We start from the raw sequence: 19,037 nt of genomic DNA, 5'->3' as shown, positions 1-19,037 counted from the left end.
GACCCCACCCACCGGCTTTCTGCATCACACTCAGACACAGAATCCCCCAGAACTACAGAATATTCTGACTTGAAAGGAACAAGGGCATGACCAAGGCTCACCCAGACCCAACCTGCCCTTGCTCCTACCTGCTGCAGACCTGGCTCACAGTGGTGAAGTGGTGACCACTTAGAACCTGAACACATCAGCCATTCCCTCAGCTCGCTGTGAACAAGCATCTCTCCTCAGAGCCCAGATCAGACACTCTTACTTGCTAATCTTCAGCTTCATATAAATTACCTGCCTCACTCCCACTACAGAATACTAAGGAATCATTAAACCAAGTCCTGCTGGAGGACTGCCCCAAACCCAGAATGGCAGGTAGTAAATCAAGTCCTTAGCAATTCCAGTATTTCTCCCCAGATGTGGATGAAAACTCTGTATCTTCTTGCACAAGTGCAGGAGTCTGTTCTTCTCTCTCTCCGCAGGAGCCAGGCTCCATGCAGCAGAGGTGCCCGGCAGCAGCACCTGAGTGTCTGTCAGGAGCTCCATAAAGTTCTCTCGGTATTGTCACAACAGTTTGGCCCTATAATTCTCTGGGCTTCATTTGCCTGAATTCGGTGAATGGAAAAAGGAACAGCTCAGCTTGCAGCATCTTCCCAAAGGGCTTCAAAGGTAGGGGAAAGGCCCAGGCACCCAGTCCTCCCTAGGTCACTAATGCCCAGGGCCTTATGCTCATAAGCATACCCGGATTCACCTTCAAGCAGAAGATGAACATTACAAATCAGAACTTCTCCAATGCAGAGACAATACAGAATATCTTCTACCCTCACGTGCAAACAGAAATGCAACTTTGGCACCCAAATGTCTCCTGAGTATCAGTCCCAGTCTGAGCCCAGAGGAAGAAAGTCTCAGTGTTCAGCAGATGAACATGTTGCCTTGTCTGTGAAGGCAACACCGCCAACACCTCAAGATATTTACCAGCCTCTTCTGGTACCCTGGAATTACAAAGATTCCATTACTGACTCTTAACTAGAGTTTCATTGTAAGAGGACTCTAAGTCAGTGTTTGATCCACTCCACTGAGAAGGAGCTCAGAAGTGCCCTGGCTCATGTCCCTCTCATGCCCTTGTATGACTATCAAACACACCAACATTTTACACTCAGGTGGTCCAAGGTAATCAAGAACTCAGTGGGCTGAGTTGCCCTTGGTGAAAATGTTAAAGGAACACAAACCAGACTTGTGATTCCAGAGCAGCTGTAGTACCTTCTTCTGCCTCTCACACCAAACAATGCAACTTTAACCTTATTCCTTTCTCCTCTCTAATTCTAAGCTGGATCTGTTGAGTTTGCCTTAATGAATCAGTAAAATGATGACTCCAGACTAAACCCCCAACCCCTTAAAGACACCCCATCATCAGGACATTATAGACTAAGTCAGGAAGAGGAACAGTGTTTATTCAGGATGATGAAGAGACTTGGGCAAAATCTACTGTGTCCCCAAAGTAATCTAGGATTGTACTTTTCACTTGATAAATAAAACTGGAAATTGTCAAATATATTAATCTGAAAAGGACTTTTTCACCATTGCAGTTACTAAGTTGAAGAAAATGCACAGTTATACTTCAGTGGGACAAAATAAACCCAAAACCTGTAGTTCATCCTAGACATCAATGCATGATTTTTGTGCTTGTGTCTTTTAATCATTCTGGTTTGGTATCAACCAGAACAATCCATCGTTCTCACAGCATGGGAGAAAAGCAGGAAGCACAGCTTGGGAAAAATAGGTGAAGTCTCTGGGACTCAGAAAATACACAGTGCCGTGTACGAAGAGAAAACTCTCCAGGATGGAAAGGAAGCAATAGCAGTCTCGGGGATATTCAGTGGAAGATTCTGAGCTACTATGAACAGCTCCCTGAAAAAAGACTTCTTGAAGACATCAATCTGATCTCCAGCAAAGCCAAGGGAAATTCACAGATGAAATATTTTCCTTCTTCTCCCATCAGAATGTTTCTGATTTTATGACACAAAATTGAGTTGTTACGAATGCCCTCACTGCTCTGCCACCATGCCAAGGTGATCTCGAGAACCAGCACATACCATGTGCCACAGTGCAGGACCTCCTGCTCCCTATTAGCTGGACAGCATGGGACACCAAAGGTACCACAGTTAATTCATCAGTTGCCAACAGACTCAAATCATCCCCTCCCTCTTCATTTTCATCATAAGAAATATCTGTGCCTCTGTTTGTTCAAGCTGCAAATTGAGGAAATTCAGTTCCGTGTAATTAAGTAATGCCCCTCCTTGAAATGGGTATTACCACGAGATACTTAACCATGCTGGGAATCTGGTGTTTTGAGAAAGCAATCGTGCTTAACAAATTACAAAGCCAAGTGCCTGTTGGGAATGTATGCTACAATGGAAATGATCAGCATTATGAGCACGGTTTTGCTTTCTATTAAATCTTCATTTACATTTCACTGCATGTTAATTTAGTTTTAAATTTTATGTGACTTCAGAGTCTCTTGATCTGAATTGTTCAGGGTGTGCCTAAACCCACTTAAACTTGGAAGGTTGTCCCACCAGGCAAAAGATGGGGGCTCCTGTGTCCCTGAGCCATCACAGGCAGGGAGCAAACAATAAAATCCCACCAAAACGAGTAAGAGGAGTGGCCTGGCCATCCAACAGAATGATGTGCAATGGGGACACTAAGTGTAGAATTCCCATCAGCACACTGCTCCTCACAGGAGACCATGAGTCAGTGACCAACACAAGCAGAAATGCTACATGGATCAAGGAAAGAAGCACAGCCCTAATAAATTTTCTCCCCATCTTCCTGAATCACAAGGAATTCCAAGTAAGACACTGTATTTAACATCAAGATATCTCCAGCTTAGGGGAATTTTTAGGTATTTGTTTTCAAAGGCAGTCACTACCATACAGTAAAGTCACCAATAGAAGTTTAGTTTATTCATACCTTTACCATCAGAGATGTTTACTCTTGCCACCAAGTTGTCCAGCAGAAGCTGGAGTCCAGGAAGGATGCTTTCACAGCCCCCAGAAGCTTCCACTTTCAGGGTTTTCTCTTCATCCGCCTTCCTGAGCAGATTGTCCATGGCTTCCCTCTGAGAGCTGCCTCCACAGTAATCCAAAGCTATCTGTAACAAAGAAACAGCCACAAAACTGTGACAGCTTCCTACAAACTCTTGGATTTGAACAGAGATCAGACAAACAGCAAGAATACCACAATACTGCACTACCCACTGCTTACACAATTTAACTGGAAGGGGTTGTAGGGTGGCAGTTACAGGAACACTAAAACATGGCTGAGGTGTAACAGACATGTCTCCTTGAAAACAAACCTGGTGGGTTCTTCCACCAAGTCCAGCTCTTGGAAGTGGCTGACTAGCAAAAACTACTTAAAAAAAAAAAAAAAAAAAAAGTGGACTTAAAGAGAATGTTCAAAGCAACATTTCACGTAATATTTTTAGTGAATACTTTTTAAAACTGTCAGTCTCATTTCCCTTGTCTCTGCAATTTTTTTGCTTGCCATCAAAAAATTGATGGCCATAAGAAAATACTCTTATTATTTAAATAAGCACCTATTAACTGAATTATTATTTCTGTGACAAGGCCACACGAAACATCTCTTATGTGAGATGCAACCATGGTAGTCTGGAAAAGCTCTAGGATGCCAGTAAAGTACCTGCAAGGCTCCTACAAGGGAGAGGCAGTTGGCAAATACAGGGTGACCTCCTTTCCACTAGCACTGTGCTCCTGAGCAGTACCTCTACAGGGCACCAGCCCAGTTCCCTGATGTCAATAAGCACTACAGAGTCCTATCAATAAAATTATTAAAATCTGTCCTAAAACTAGTTACATTTTTGCTCCCTTTCCCCTGGTTGGTAAGCTCTTCCACAGTCTCAGTCCCCTGCCGATTTTTCTAATTTTCAGATGAAATTTATTCATGGTCAGTGTATGTCTGTTTGTTCATGTACCAATATTATCTTTTAGCGTTAAAAGCCTTTTAAACTCTCTGAGGTGTTTACCCTACCTTTCCTCTTTGATTTCATTATAAGAGCATGATCATATTCCCTCTCGGTCTTCATTCCCCTTGTCTAAATAAGGCAGCTCCTCTTATAAAACAGCTTCTACACTCCCCTGGACTTCCTACTGCAGATCTGTCAAGTTCCAGTATGAATTCACTTTTTTTGAACCAGACTGGAACAGAAATTTTGGATGAGGTCTTAACTCTTAGTTCTCACTACTGCACCCAACGCACACCCTTCACTTCATACCACTACATCAGTCAGTTCTCACTACTCAGTTCTCCAGCCATGGAACTCATATAGAATCATAGAATCATTTAGGCTGGAAAAGCCCTCTAGGATCATCAAGATCACCCATCAACTAGCACCACCACCATGTTCACCACTAACCCATGTCCTCAAGTACCACATCCACGTATCTTTTAAACCTCTCCAGCCTTGGGCAGCCTATGCCAGTGTGTGATAACTTTCACAGTGAAGAAATCTTTCCTAATATCCAATGTAAACTTCTCCTGGCACAACTTGAGACTATTTCATCTTATCCTGTTACTTGTTACAAGGGTGAAGAAACCACCTCCCACCTGGCTTGGACCTCCTTTCAGGGAATTATAGAGAGTGAGAAGGTCCCTCCTGAGCTTCCTTTTCTCCAGGCTGAGCTGCCCCAGCTCCCTCAGCCACTCCTTGTGCTCCTTCTCTGGACACTTCAGCTCTTCAGTGACTTTTCTGTCATGAGGGGCCCAAAATTGAATACAGTTCATTCTTCTCTCTCTTGCAGATCCTCGTCTGTGTGGACAAAAGATTTTGATTGTGCTCATCACCAAGATTTGCTAAACATGCCTTGGTATTTTTGTGTCCATAACACCAGTGTTAATATCAAGTAAGTTCCAAGAATCTCACTGGTGACCTTGCTACAAGTTGTGCATCCTGCCTTCAGCACAACCTGTGGTTGTCTCCCAGAGAAGTGCATCCTTTTTAGTATCACCGTTTCCCCTAGAATAACAACTTCCTGACATGAAATTCAAATTATTTGCTCTAGATTTAGACCAAGGCAGGAAAAGATCGCCATTTTTATCTCATCAAATACAGAACCCAGGTCAAGCAGAAGCAATTCAGTGAACACCTGAGAGGTACAAATCTGATTTTTATTTATACCTCGACATATGTTATGTTCTTAAAGGGGCTTTACATGTGCTTGCAACCCTGTCCCCAGGAAAGCTTCGCCGGGCAGTCAATCAAGGCAGAGAAAGCCTCCACGGTCGGACTGTGAGCGACACACACAACCCCATACACCCCCGTCCCTCTGCCAGTGGGGCAAATGCCCGGGTGCCGGCGAAGAACGCCGAGGAAATGAGACTGTGGGAGGAACGTTAGCACACAAAAGCAGCTAACTGCAACACAACAGGACCCATTTTCTTTGGGTACCTTGGAGGGAGCGGGGCTTGGCCTGTAGGGTCCGCTGAGCCCTTCTCCCTCCTGTCGCTGCTCGCCTTTTCCTCCCTGTGGTCCTGCTTCCCTGCTTCACCGTTCCCGAAAAAGCAGCTTGTCATCGCGACGACCTCGGGCTCTGCTGGCTCCCCAGTGAAGCAGGCGCTGCTGCAGCCAGCTGGCCCTCATGCTTCCCAGGCACAGCCGCCGCCAGCCTGCCCCCAGCCGCAGCACAAGTCTGCTCGCACCAGCCACGACCGCCGCTGCCGCTGCGTTTCCTGCGCTGCCCGCCGCACCAACCTGCCGCAGCACTAGCCCGGCGGTGCTAGTCACCGGCCTGTCGCCGCCGCCAGCACTCAGCTGCAGCCATCGCCCACAGCCGCCGCGCCCCGAAAACCCGTGGCTGTTCTAGGAGCGCGCCCGTGGCCGCGGCAGCCCGTTCTCCGGGCTGAAGGAACACGCAGTCTGCTATTGTTTGGAAATCACGCCCAGCCCACCACAGCAGCTACGGAGACGCGACGCGGTTCACAGCACACACTCTCTGCCTGCTAAGCTGATGCCGACAAACCACTGGGGTTCTTGTGGTAACGCTGTCCCTGTCTTCTTTCTCCTCCTCTCTCTTCCCCTCTCTGCTCCTTTTCCTATCCCCCTTAGTAGGAACACTTAAACTTTTTTATCAATAAAGAGTTCTCAGATATACTGTCACGTTTGCACTTTATTTTCATTCAAGAAATCCATCAGTAGAATCCTCCCCCTTTTATAGCAGAACAGGACGACAGCCTTTACTGCATTTTCTCCTTTTTTTTTTTCCCTTTTCTCTTACAAGTTTCATCTATATGTGCTCTCCTGCCTGTCCCAAAGAAAATGTCTAGTCCTGCTCATCAACTGTTGGGACCACTCTCAGCTTGGAGAACAGTAAGTAATAAGAAGTCTTCTGTCACGTGGATGGCACGGGTGTCAGTTCTTCCCATCTGTTCACAGAATCACAGAATAGTTATGGTTGGAAGCGACCTCGAGATCATTTAGTTCAACCCCCCCCGCCATGGTAGGATCACCCAGAGCAGGTGACACAGGAACTCGTCCAGGGGGATTTGGATTGTCTCCAGAGACGTAGACTCCACACACTCCCTGGGCAGCCTGTTCCAGTTGTCTGCCACCTTCAACAAAAAGAAGTTCTTCCTCATGTTGAGGTGGAGCTTCTTATGTTTTATTTTATGGCCATTGCTACTTGTTCTGTCACTGGGCACCACTGAACAGTCTGGCACCATCCTCTTGGCACCTCCCTTTGAGATATTTGTATGCATTAATGATCCATTCTCAGTCTTCTCCAGACTATCCAGGTTCAGCTACCACAGTCCCTCCTTGAAAGAGAAATGCTGCAAGCCACTCATCACCTTTGTAACTTCTGCTGGAACCTCTCCAGTAGCCCCTTGTCCTTCTTGGGCAGAACCGGACACAGCACTCCAGGTGTTCCTCACCAGGGACAAGTGGAAGGGCGGGATGGCCTCCCTTGACTTCCTGGTCACAGTCTTCCTGATGGCCCCCAGGATCCCACTGGCCCTCCTGGCTGAGAGGACACACTACCAGCTCATGGACAGCTTGTCACCCACCAAGATTCCCAGGGCCTTTTCAGCAGAGCTGCTCTCCAGTAATTCAGCCCCCAAGCTCTTCTGGTACTGGAGATTATCCCTCCCCAGGTGCAGGACCCTACACTTGCCCTTACTGAACCTAATTCGGTTTCTCTCCACCCAGTTCTCCAGGCTATCAAGGTCCTGCTGAATGGCAGCTCTGCCTTCAGATATATCAGTCACTTCCTCCAGTTCTGTATCATCATCAATCCTGCTCAGGGCCCGTTCTATCCCTTCATCCAGGGCATTGATAAATAAGTTGAATAAGTATTGATGCCTGGGGAATGCCACTCACTACAGACCCCCAGCTGGATTCTATTCCACTGTTCACAACCCTCTGCCATTCAGCCAGTTCTTGATCCATCTCACTGTCCATTTATCTAACCTATGTTGCCTGAGCATACCTACGAGCATGTTGCGGGAGACAGTATCAAAAGCCTTGATGAAGCTGAGGTAGACACCATCCACCGCGCTCCCCTCGTCAACCCATCCTGCCTTGCCGTCATAGAAGGCTTTCAGATTGGTCCTAATGGGTTGTTGAGGAATGTCATTTGAGTTGTGATTTTCCTTCACCTGCAGGAAATTTCTGTTTCTGTGTTTCTCCTGGATCAGGCTCCAGTCTAAGCCATGAATTTGCAGGTCATCTCTCCTTATTCTTTTTCTTGGTCAGACAATATCTGCTGTGATGCCCAGCAGCCTGATGTCCCACAAGCCTCTCCACAGCTCCACAGTACATTTGTTTGCCTGTCAGACATTTCAGCCATTCCCTGAATGTCCTAAAGCTCTTCCTCAAGTTATTCGCTCACTCATGTCTATAACCTCTCATATAAGAGCTTATCTCTCATTCAGGATGCAAACTTCAGACAGCTCCCCTACCTTAAACATAAAAGAAACTAATCCAACAGCTCCTCCTGCGTTCTAATGAGCACCTGAACTCCTTAATTAGTTTCTCTCATTTCTAAAGATCTGTACTGTTATAGACCAAACTCTGCTAGTGAACCTGCTGATGTATTTTCCCCTTCAATTCACACCAACCTGCCTCTAGATCCCTTAGTCTGAAGTCCTCTTCTGAGAAAACACAAGAAGAGGTACAAGAGCAGCATCCTTCGGGGAGTTCCCGCTGTAACCTACCACTGCTCCCAAGCAGAAGAAATGTCCCTGGCAGTGGGAGATGCAGTGGTGACATTTTAAGAATTATTTTGACACCACCAGGTGAGACAATTAGAAAACATCCCCTAATTCTGCTTGCAGTAGGATTTTTCTATCCCCAGTGTATCCAGTTATGATTCCTGCAGTGGCCAACAACCTGCTTGTACTATCCCTAATATCTGTCTGAGCTCTGAAGCAGCTTGGTTTGAGCATCAAGGTCTGCAGGCAATGGAGTCAAAAGGGAGAGAAACCACATAGCTCAGAATTCCCAGGTGCCTTCTAGAAGAAAGCCTAAACAGAAGGAAAGGGCTGATGTTTCTACTACTTACTCTGATTTTCTGGGTTCAGTACTGTATTGTGGACTGATCACTCTGAACTCTGAAACAACCTAAGCTGTGTGATGCACCATGCAGGAGCAGTTACCCACTCTTCCTCTATATCCACTTTTCTCTTAAGTGATAACCTGTATCCAAATCTTCCACCCCTTCCCAATTACAGAAACACCAAAAAAAAAAAAAAAACCACAGAAGTTAAGCACTCAAAAAAGAGAAAGGTTAGATTCAAAAGTTATCCAGAAAAAACAGAGATTTACAAAGATGCTTCACAAAACATTACGTACTGGTTTTCCAGCAAAGAAAATCAATCTTGCTCCATTGCACAGCTTGGACCAGGTACAGAAAGAACCCAGTTGCCATGAAAAAAAAGGCTGTTCCATGAGAAACTTGTACTTGTCTTGCTGAATAAATGTGTAGCTAATGATGCAGTGACAGTGAGAAGAAAAATGAAAGCCTCATCTTTATGAACCTCTGGAGACCTAGATCCCATCCCTGCCAGCCCAGAGCTCCAGTGCAACACTGGATGAACCAGATAAGACAAAACCTTCAGAGGTGGCTGCTAATTCCATGTTTGTTTTCCCAGTCCTACTCCTGAGATACCGGGGATCCCACCTGCATACATGCCATGGACCCATCATTTTAATCAGTTTAATTTCTGGAATAATTAGACATTTTCCCACTTTCTGGGTGAGAAGGGGTGGAATTAAACAAATAAACTCCTCCAAGATCAGTCTACACTTGGCAATTTCTCTCTTGTTTTCTTATGCCACACCAGGACAGAGCTCTGCCCACAGCCTCACTGGAGTGCTCCCCAAATAGATCTGTCATTTGATGGAAACTGTGAGCTGAAACAAGAGCATGAAGGGATCCCATAGAAAAGAGCAGGATTTTGTATTCAGAGCAGGGTTTGGGGGCTCTGTAGCAAATGGAGCACACAGTGACTGGTGAGGATGAAAAGAAACACTGCTCCTCCACCAAACGAAGCAGGAGGTCTGCAGTACATGATGATGCAGTTACAGGCTGTATCCTGTTCCCAAGAACCAGAATTATGATGGCAGAATGGTTTTGGTTTATTACTGGGGTGTTGTGTTTGGTTTATTCAATATGAAGTGTGAAAAAGAATTGTTGAATTTTAACCACCTAATTCTATGAAGACAAAGAGAAGAGTGCAGGGAAAAGGTGAAGCCTTTAAAAGAAAGGCTGCACTGCAACACGAATAGGAATATATGAAGATCCTAATCTCCCCACTGCCGATGATACTTCAGCTCCAGGCCCCGCACATGGGTCTCTGCTGACAGCCACAATGCCCCCAGCAAATGCCAACTCCTTTGCTGTACTTATACCCTGCTCTCTCCTCTAACATCTCCATTCCAGGCTTAGCTGTGTGCTTTCAGAGGCAAAAATTAATCAGTCACCATTCACACCCCAGTCACACCAGTCATACCCTAGCTCACAAGGACAGGACAGATGCCTCTGTTGGCAATACCTTTTTAGGTACCCTATTCCAATCTGTGTCTGTTCTCAGGGATTCTCCATGCTGAATGTGGTGAGGGACCATGGGACCTTAATTGAGGGGCTTATGAGCTGGGCAGAAGTTCTCAGCCCACCTGTTGTGGCTCTGGCCAGGCTTACTCAGACAGAAAGCAGAGATCATTCATGCCACTGAGCACAACTTTCCACTCACTATAATCCTGTGTCAGGGGAGCTCAATGATGTGACAAACTAGGACAGGAGGTCAAGCTGTGTCCTCATCACAGCATGTGAGGGCACCCTGTTATTTCCAGCTGCACAGGGTACAGCTAGCTCCCCTCAAAGACAAAGGAAAGCAGGTTATAAACAGCATTTGTCCTTTATGACTTCTGCAAATCAGCATACAGAGTGCAGTTGCTTACAGAAAAGGAAAGCAACAGTCCTCTCCACCAACTGCTGCCTACAACACAAAAAATAAAACCAAATTATTTAGTGGATGTTCTAGTCTTGCAGGCAACTGTGTGTTAAGAGTTGCAAAAATGACATAAAGCTGGAAGGCAGCTGAAAGGGAAGCTGATGACCAGGAACTGACAAGCAGGTAGCAGAGAGGTATTAGTGGTTATGTTCAACCTCCCCTATAGAGCCTTGTCCCTGTTCCCAAAAAGGCTTCTTCAGGGTATGAGGAGTACCAGGTACCTCCTCTTGCCCAGGCTCCCCTTGCAGGGGTAGTCTGACACTGATACTGATCTCCAGGTTGCCTTCACTGCTCAGTTTTCACTATTCCCACACTCCAGCACAGAAGGACCTGAGACCACACACATGTGCAGTCGATGCTATGCAGAAGGCAGGTGGAAGTGCCAGGTGGGCCTTGCCCATCATCTGGTAAACCATGTGTATGATGCTGCCTTGAAGACACACACACCTCACCCTGTCCACAAAGTTTTCCTATTTCAGATTTTTTCGCCCTCTTTTCTGAGGCAGTCAAGAATCCCTCTTCTGCTGCCTCCAAAACTCTGTGATGGGGCTCAGCTGTGTCATGCTCTGGATCAGCTCCTCCCTGCAGCACAGCAAGCGAGCGCTCAGCGTCGCTTCATCGGCTATGCTCTCTGGGGGGAAAAAGATTCAGAAACACAAGAGAAGAAATAAGTCAGTCTGAAGAACTGACAGGTTTCTGAAGCAAGGGAGACTCTCTGAAAGATCTAAGTGAATAGCAAAGTTCATCCCAAGCACAAGCAGCAGAGGAAAATCACTTTACTATTCTCTTTAAACTCTGTGAAAGAAAAATGTCTCATTTATCTAATAGAGCACAAAGCCATAAAGCAAGCTGGAAGTTAACACCAGGTTTGCAAAGCCACTGTTTTGTGTCAAACTCGAGTAAAAAATAAGTTTTCAATCCCAAGCCTCAGTTGTACTCACACTGGCTGCCAGCCCTCCAGGCAGCAGTGGGGAGAGCCCTGCACAGGTACACCTCCTGCTAGAGGCAGAAATGCTTCAGGATCTCGGCCAGCACATGATAAACCTCCCACATCCGGATACAGGGTTTCTCTGTAAGGTTCCCACTCACTTTGCCAGAGGTGGCACCGAATTTCCTACCTGCTTGCTGTGGGGCTTCTTCGCTGCCCTGTTCCCTCTCCGGCAAAGCCACTCTCAGCTCAGGATTCATGTCTTGAAACAGCTTCAGAAAAGACACGAGGGTCTGAGTGTCCAGGGGCCAAGCATCCTGAGTGTCACTATCCTGGGTGTGAGCATCCTTAACTTTGCCCAGCAGCTTCTTGAACACTGAATGTTCCTCTGCCTTGGCTAGACAGGCAGCCAGAGCCTACAGCAGAACAGAAATGCAGGATGGTTTAGAGAGCAGATTCAAATGCCCTGTACAGATACAACAGGCAGAACCCTGGGGTTTAGGCCAGGGGACAAAAAATTAAACTGAAAAAAACCCAAAAACCCACACAGACACACACCACTGAATGCAAACTCTGGCCTGTGGCCACCCACCCTGGGAAGCAGGGCAACAAGCCCTGCTGCCAGTCCTTATCCATATAGCAAATCCCACAAACTGGAGCTGGTTCCAACACCAAATGTTTCTTCATGTCCAGCTAGCCAAAGACCACTAAGTATAAGAGTCCTGATAAAGCATGAATTTAACACTGCTACTTTGGAAGGCAAAGCTAGGGCATTTCAAGTGGAACTTTCAGGAATCTCCATTCTCAATCACAATGGAATTCTGTCTCCTAGAGAAAACTCTGGAGAGGAGGCACACAAACGCTGAGTGCCATGGGCTCTCAGCACACCTGGCAATGAAACCTGGATCTCCAAAATCTACTTCAGTGATCTGAAACAGCAACCAGAGGCAGATGTGCTTGTACAGTTATGGAAATAAAAGGCAAATAAATAAGCTAGAACTCTTACTCCCATTTCCCCAGAGTCCTTTAATGCTGTAAATGTTGCCCCTGAAGACTCATGCTCCCCAGCTCTCCAGGAGAGATGCCAGCCTTTTGGAGCAGGCAGCCTTTATTGGAGACTCCAGGGATTCAATAAAGGTACCTTTGAAGTGGGAAGTTCAGCTCTGCTCCAGGGAGAATGGCCATTTTCTGCTGTCATTGTCATTTTTATTCTGATGATAAAAAGCCTGTATGCAACTGCTTGGGGCCGCACCAGGGGCCGGGGGACTGGGGGACTGGCTTTTCCTAGCAGATGTAAATGCTCACACATTAGGGCAGTGTGGCAGTGCAATGACCTATTGCAATGACTCTGCAGAGGGGAAACTGCAGCAGTCCCAGCTCTTCCCACTCAGAGCAATTTGCCTGCCGAACAGAGAGTGTGGATGTGAAGGGCTCTGGTGTATAGAAAACACAGATGTGCTGAAGAACAAATGCAAAGGTATTTTTAAATGCAAACAATAATTTGTAATGAGACTTGATAACCAGATCATGTTTGTTCCCATGGTTTACATGCCTGGCCCCTTCCAGATCAAAATGAGCATATAAAACACAAAATATCTCCAATCTCACCACATTAAAGGTGTTCAGATCCTGCCAAATCCATGTTTGCACTAATATGGATGAAAAGTAACATGCGTTGTTGCAATATATTTTTCAATTTTAGGGGTTTTTAATTAAAATCAGTACAGCATTGCTACCCAGAGCCCCAGGTAACATCCCTTCCTCAGTGCATGGATTTGGTTAATAGAAATGAGTTTTCAATAACTGAAATATTCTGCTATTTATAGGCTCTTCCCAGAAGACATTTCCTTGGACACTTTGCTCAGTGGGAACAACAGCCCTTTAGCATTGCTGTGAAAGACCACACAGTATACTTCAGACTTACATTGAAGCACTAACAATTCCCAAAGATCCTGGAAAAAAATTGAGAAATACTGATACCAGCAGGAATCCCAGCTTCCCCTTAGTCATAAAGTGCCCCCACATTATAGCCTGATCCATCAGGCTTTCACTGCCTGGGACACTGCAAAACTCTTCATGGCCAAGTTGGCACAAATTAGCATACATCCAGCTTCCACATGGGAGGAAGAGACTGCTTTCTGCACCAGGAAACTGCATCACCAAGACCTGGCTTACGTGTGGTCAGAGCTGTGCAGATTCCAGATTCCAAACAGATTCCATAGCACTCCAGAGGTGTGGTCCCCATTGAGGATATCAGTTCTGGTGGCCAAAACACTCCCACCTCAGCACCATGGAACACATCACACACCATGGAACAGCCTTCCCAGTTCATCTCAAACATGCCCATGTCCACAGCAGCCCCATGGCAAGTTCTGAACAGGAACCTCTGCAGGTTAAGGATCCAGGAGATAGGTCTCCTGTCTCCATAGCATATCCACATCTTCCATGTTTTTCCAAAGACCTCAACCACATGCGCAAATAATGTACACCCCCCCTGAGCAATGTGCAGTGACCCATAACTGAGACTAAAGAGGGATGTGAGGAGAGAGGGACGTCACGCAGCACAGTCATTAGCCCAGCTGGCCATTAACTCTACTCTGCGGGTGGGTGAGCATGGTTATGGCTTTTCATGCTTTATCCATGCTCCTGCTCCTACCATGAGAGCACATCCCAGCAAAAAGCCACTTTATTGACTATTTCTGAGTGATCTTCAAGCATCAGCTTTAGAGTGAATGCAAGCATCCAGAGGGTGGTGGGTAGGGATCTGCAAGAGACAGATTGGGAAGCACCTGTTCAGGGTGGCAGAAAAAGCTGACTCCCTTCAGACCTGAGGGACACTTAGGTACACTGCAGGAGGTTGGGCACTGTGGGGAAACTTCCACAGCCATAATCATCAGTCCTCTGTAAATGCACACTGCTTTGGGTTTTGATGTACAGAAGGTGATGAAAATATAAAAAAGCGATTGGAAACCTGCAGGGTTAGGGACTGTTTCACTGCTGGCTCTTCTGTGTCTCCGTGGTTATCCAGCCTTTGGAAGCTGAGCAGCACCGTTCCACAGGCTGCTGCTCACAGGGTCAGTGGCATGGACAACCCCAGGACTGGCTCTACACACCTCTCCCTCAGAGAAGCCCCCTGGCTGTGACCCCACCATTAAGTCAATCAACCATCAGTCAACTATTGTATTGTGCATACAATAATCAGAGAAAAACTGTGTTCATGTTTTTCCTTCAGAAACCTAAAAGGATTTTTTTTTCAAGGCTGCATCTGTACATGACTCTTGAGGGATACCCCAGGAAGGCTCTGTGGAAAACAGTGACCCCCTGCTTGGTCCACACAACAAGAACAAAAGCACAGCCCAAACTTGAACAAAAATACACCAGAACAGAGGAAAAAAAAGTTCTCTAGCTCTGCCACAATGAAAAAAAAACAGACCCAAATCCTCACAAGCTCTCTCTCCTAATCAGGATGCAGAAGATAACAGGAAACTTCTTTCTTCTGCCTCATCCAGAAATCCCTGCAGCTGCAAATGAAGGGCGACAATGACTGGACAGGCCCACAGGCAATGGAAATGATCCACAAACACAGTGACATTTATTCTACGTGGGAGAATCAACGCTCTCCCACTTCATCTGAACCTGGTAGTAGAGGGAACAAATGAGCTGTGCAATAATTTGAATTGAGTTTCTCTAAGAGAGCACAGGAAGATAAGACTTGACATTGGCAAAGCTCTTCTGCGCTTCCCTAAATTACTGCAATTTCAGTCTTGTTCTCCTTTCCAAGCAGGTTTCATCCAAGCCAAAACCAAATTAGATAGGAATAGTTTATGTGAAATATACAGAGAAACTATAAAACAGCAACAACCCCAAAAATCACATCTTCCTAAACTGAAAAGCAATTCATCTGCATTTTTCAGTCTGGGGAGCAGACAGAATATCAAACTCAGAGAGCAGCAATAGTTCTCACAAAAGCCAGCCCTGCACCACAAACCTTGTTGGGGAAAAACCCCACACCCAAATGAGTCTTCACTGGAGGTAGGAGGAAAAAGGCAGGAACAGTAGAGGGGAGCAGACCAGAGTGCTGCACAGAACAAGATACCATGCAGGGATGAGTTCACCAGCAAAGGAAAATAAATAGAGAGGCATCCAAGGCCAAATACCACTAAAACCACAGGAGCCTGAACACCAGGACAGCCTTGGTGCCAATAGGCAGGCTGACAAAACTCCCCAAAACTTTACTGCCCAAAATAACCAGTGCTTTCCTAGAGAGATCAGCTGCTTCCAAAAGGGTCCCAAGAGAATACTCCCGAGGAATGGGAGATCTCCCCTGCAGCAGGGCAAGTACACCCAGCAATAATGCTTTCTACACAGAAACAGTGTCTCACCGGCTTCCAGACACACTTTCACTTGCCCCAAGGCACTCGAGACTTCAAATAAATGACTAGTGAAAGAATACAAAGAAAGGGAGGGGGAAAAATGAGAGAAAAAAATCCATTGACATCTACCATTGGCACAACCTCAGCCTGAGTTACACATCCCAGTTTGGCTCTTTGGAGATGAACTTGCACTTCAATATGACTTTAAAAATACACTGCTGTGCTTCCCCCCAAAGAAACACTAGGATCTTGTGGGGAAAATCTGCTCTGTGTGCTGGAAACAGACTCAGTGCTAAGGTCCACAGGTCCTGCTGGTCCCAGAGGAGAGTTCAGAGAGGGACAGATCTGGCTGAGCCCTTGCTTATAACAGGCTGCAGCCTGTTCTCCCACTGCCCTGGGGCTGACACTTTTCATGCTTGTCACAGTTTAAAAGTGATTTTTCAGGAAGCCTTAAAGAAAATCCATTTTTCATTTATTCAGCATTTATTTATAGCTGCAGAAAAATTGTCCAGCTACCACTGTGCGGTCAGACACCCAAACTGGCTCTGAGCTCCACAGCCTCTCCCTTGGCTCCTGCTGTAACAGCTCATACGGGAGCACAAAAGGCCAAGAATGGATCTGTAAACCTTCCCTAATGGGTCTGAAGTGGTGAAGGAACACGAAACGGCAGCGATGGCAAAGCAATAGCAAACAGGGCTGTTGTGCAGTGCAGAAGCTGCAGCTCAACTGCCTGGGCACTCCACCAGTACAGCTCTGCCCTCCATATTTAAGGGCTCAGCAGAAAACAATCCTGCACTCCCCAGCTCAAGGGAATTCTCCTCCCTGCTGTTACAAGTTTGGGTTTTTTTTCTAATAAAGACGTAGTCCTGGGCTTTTATAAGCAGAATGCCACAATGGTAAAAACATACCATGTCATGTGATCACACTGATACTGGAGGGACTTGGATCCAGACAGCTGCCAGCCAGCAACTACATGGGAACTTAAGAGAGCATGGCAGCCCCCAGCCTACGGAACAGCACTGCTCAGCTTCCAAAGGTTGAATAACCAGGGAGCCACAGAAGAGCCAGAAGTGAAACAGTAATACTTTTCCCCCTTCAGAAAGGCATGCAGGATAGTTCATGCAGCTTGGTATGAAAAATGCTCTACCAGAAATGGCTGGGCTGAGAACAGCAAGCACAGTCCCATCCTTGCTCTACACTGGCTACAGCTTTTCTGCAGACCCTGGCACTGCACAGCAGTGTGCAGCCAGCACGAGTGCCCACCGAGACTCACCACAATCATTCACAGGCTCTGCCTCCTCCTGCTCCACTGTCACACCAGTACAGACATCACATTCTGCTTCTGGGACAATGGGTGGCATCTGTCTACCACAGCTCAGAGCCCAGAGAACCCTTCAGCATCCGCCCAGCAGCAGACTCAGTTACCCCCTCCAACAGGAATGGAGCATCGTTTACCAACTCTGACTGCTCTTAAAGCAGCACGTTGGCAGGAGAAGCACCATGGGGCAGCACCCAGCTCCCCCTGTCACACCCTGTCCCTCTCCTCCCTCAGCAGCTCTGCTGTACAGAGAGCAGCAGATGCTTCACAGCAAGACACTGCCAAGGGCTCGGGAAATCTATTTTGGGATCTCATATGTCAGCCATTTACATGTCGATACAATTCCTGAAGCAAATGCCAAAAGCAGGAGGAGAGAAATCTGTGCTGGAGCTCTCCTACAACACAAGGATGTCTTCAGGGCAGGACATAGTTCTTTACCTGCATGCCTGAGCAACTTGCACTTACAGATGCTTCTCTCTAGGGTGTTGCTCAGGTGAGTGCATGTTGCCCTTCAAACAACCAGGCACCACTTTTCCATGAAACAATTTCCTAAGCAAGGCACAAAATATTACAGCCTTTAGCAAGGTGAAGAAAAAAACTTGCATGATTTATGGAAGTAAACACACCTACCTCCTTTTGAGAGGCATCAATTTCTGTGCAATCTTCAAGTCTTTTCAGCACAACCTGGGCATCAGAAAGAGCCTCAGAGAAAACATTTTCAGATCAAACAAAGAAATCCATTTTATAGCTTTTGCTCTCTGCTGCTGTGCGAGAGAAACAAGATGAGTTATTTGCTAATTGAATGGATTTGCAGAAAGCATTATGTGATTGAAAGGCATCAGTTTGTAACCAGCACATTGGCTATAAAAGGAAAACTGTGACTTATAAATCCCTTCTGAAGACATCACAGAGCCTGGAGGGAAAACCAACAGTTTATTTAACACCAGTTATAAATGGAACATTTATTTTGAACCCAGTACAGCCTCTGTTTTCCTCCCATGCTGAACAGGAGTTTAAAGGATAAGGTAGCATTAGCAAGCAACTCTATTCACTTGCTGTTAGACAGATTGTCTAATCAGCCCTATGTCCTGCAGTCACACAGATCCCACTGCATGGCAATCACATGCCTGGACAAGAAAAGTTTTGCTCACTACAGCTCTGGCAAAGCAATGAGCATGAAGCAACTACAAAAGCCAAAGGAAGAAAATCTCTGCAAAACGTTGCTGTTGTTCCCAACCCAGGGCAAACTAAAACAATTAAATAGAGAGTAAAAATACCCCAAAACAGGCAAATGTGAGCCAATGTGTTGCAAATAAGAGGCAATGCTGTGTCCAGACCCATGACATCTCACCTAAATCCCTTGATTGCCCTTTCCCCTCTGGCAACTCAGCAAGTTCCTCATCCATACAGTCACTCCACTCAGCATGGGCAGGCTGGTCAGGGCCAGAGCCTGAATCCTCCTGGAGGGACCTGGAGTCACTCAGCATTGTGTCCTGATGAACCCAGGTATGATTCACAGTAAGTTCCTGGCCAGGAGGAGAAACACCTGCTTCCATTTCTGCTTCTGTAGGGTAAAGGAAAAATGCTCTGAGTGAGGATGATAAATGTTTTTTCTTCATCAGGTCTTCCAGACTGGGGCAGGTAATTAGCTTCAGCTTGGTTTCCAGATGAATCTGCTTCCTAGCTGGAGACTCCTTTCACTACCTGGTCCTGAGCAGAACAATTTATGAGATCCCTGAGGAGGTTTTTGCAACTAACAGCCACATCAAACATCTGCAGACTACCTGCCACAGTTATCTCTGTGAAATTTTCTTCCATGAAATTGTGTTTCCCCAGTGGGAGTTTGTCACTGTACATAATCTCAAGTAAGAGTGGAAACTCCTCAGATTTTACCACAGAAGCATCAATG

The 19,037-nt window shown here is 46.3% G+C and overlaps 1 protein-coding gene across 1 annotated transcript in view; it reads right to left on the bottom strand.

Annotated features, from left to right (window-relative positions):
• The window catches only part of ZBTB40 (zinc finger and BTB domain containing 40), a 30,346-nt gene that overhangs the window by 10,666 nt on the left and 643 nt on the right, over positions 1-19,037 (bottom strand). Inside the window, 8 exon segments of the mRNA XM_068212773.1 lie at positions 417-590; positions 2,956-3,136; positions 10,999-11,042; positions 11,045-11,140; positions 11,628-11,853; positions 17,759-17,892; positions 18,480-18,700; positions 18,702-19,036. Of these exon segments, the coding sequence (XP_068068874.1) occupies positions 417-590; positions 2,956-3,136; positions 10,999-11,042; positions 11,045-11,140; positions 11,628-11,853; positions 17,759-17,892; positions 18,480-18,700; positions 18,702-19,036 (1,411 nt within the window).

The sequence above is a fragment of the Anomalospiza imberbis genome, chromosome 23, assembly GCF_031753505.1.
Source record: "Anomalospiza imberbis isolate Cuckoo-Finch-1a 21T00152 chromosome 23, ASM3175350v1, whole genome shotgun sequence".
In the NCBI taxonomy this organism is placed as follows: Eukaryota; Metazoa; Chordata; class Aves; order Passeriformes; family Viduidae; genus Anomalospiza; species Anomalospiza imberbis.
The sequence above is the reverse complement of the archived record's forward strand: the minus strand, read 5'-3'. Positions and strand labels throughout refer to the sequence as shown.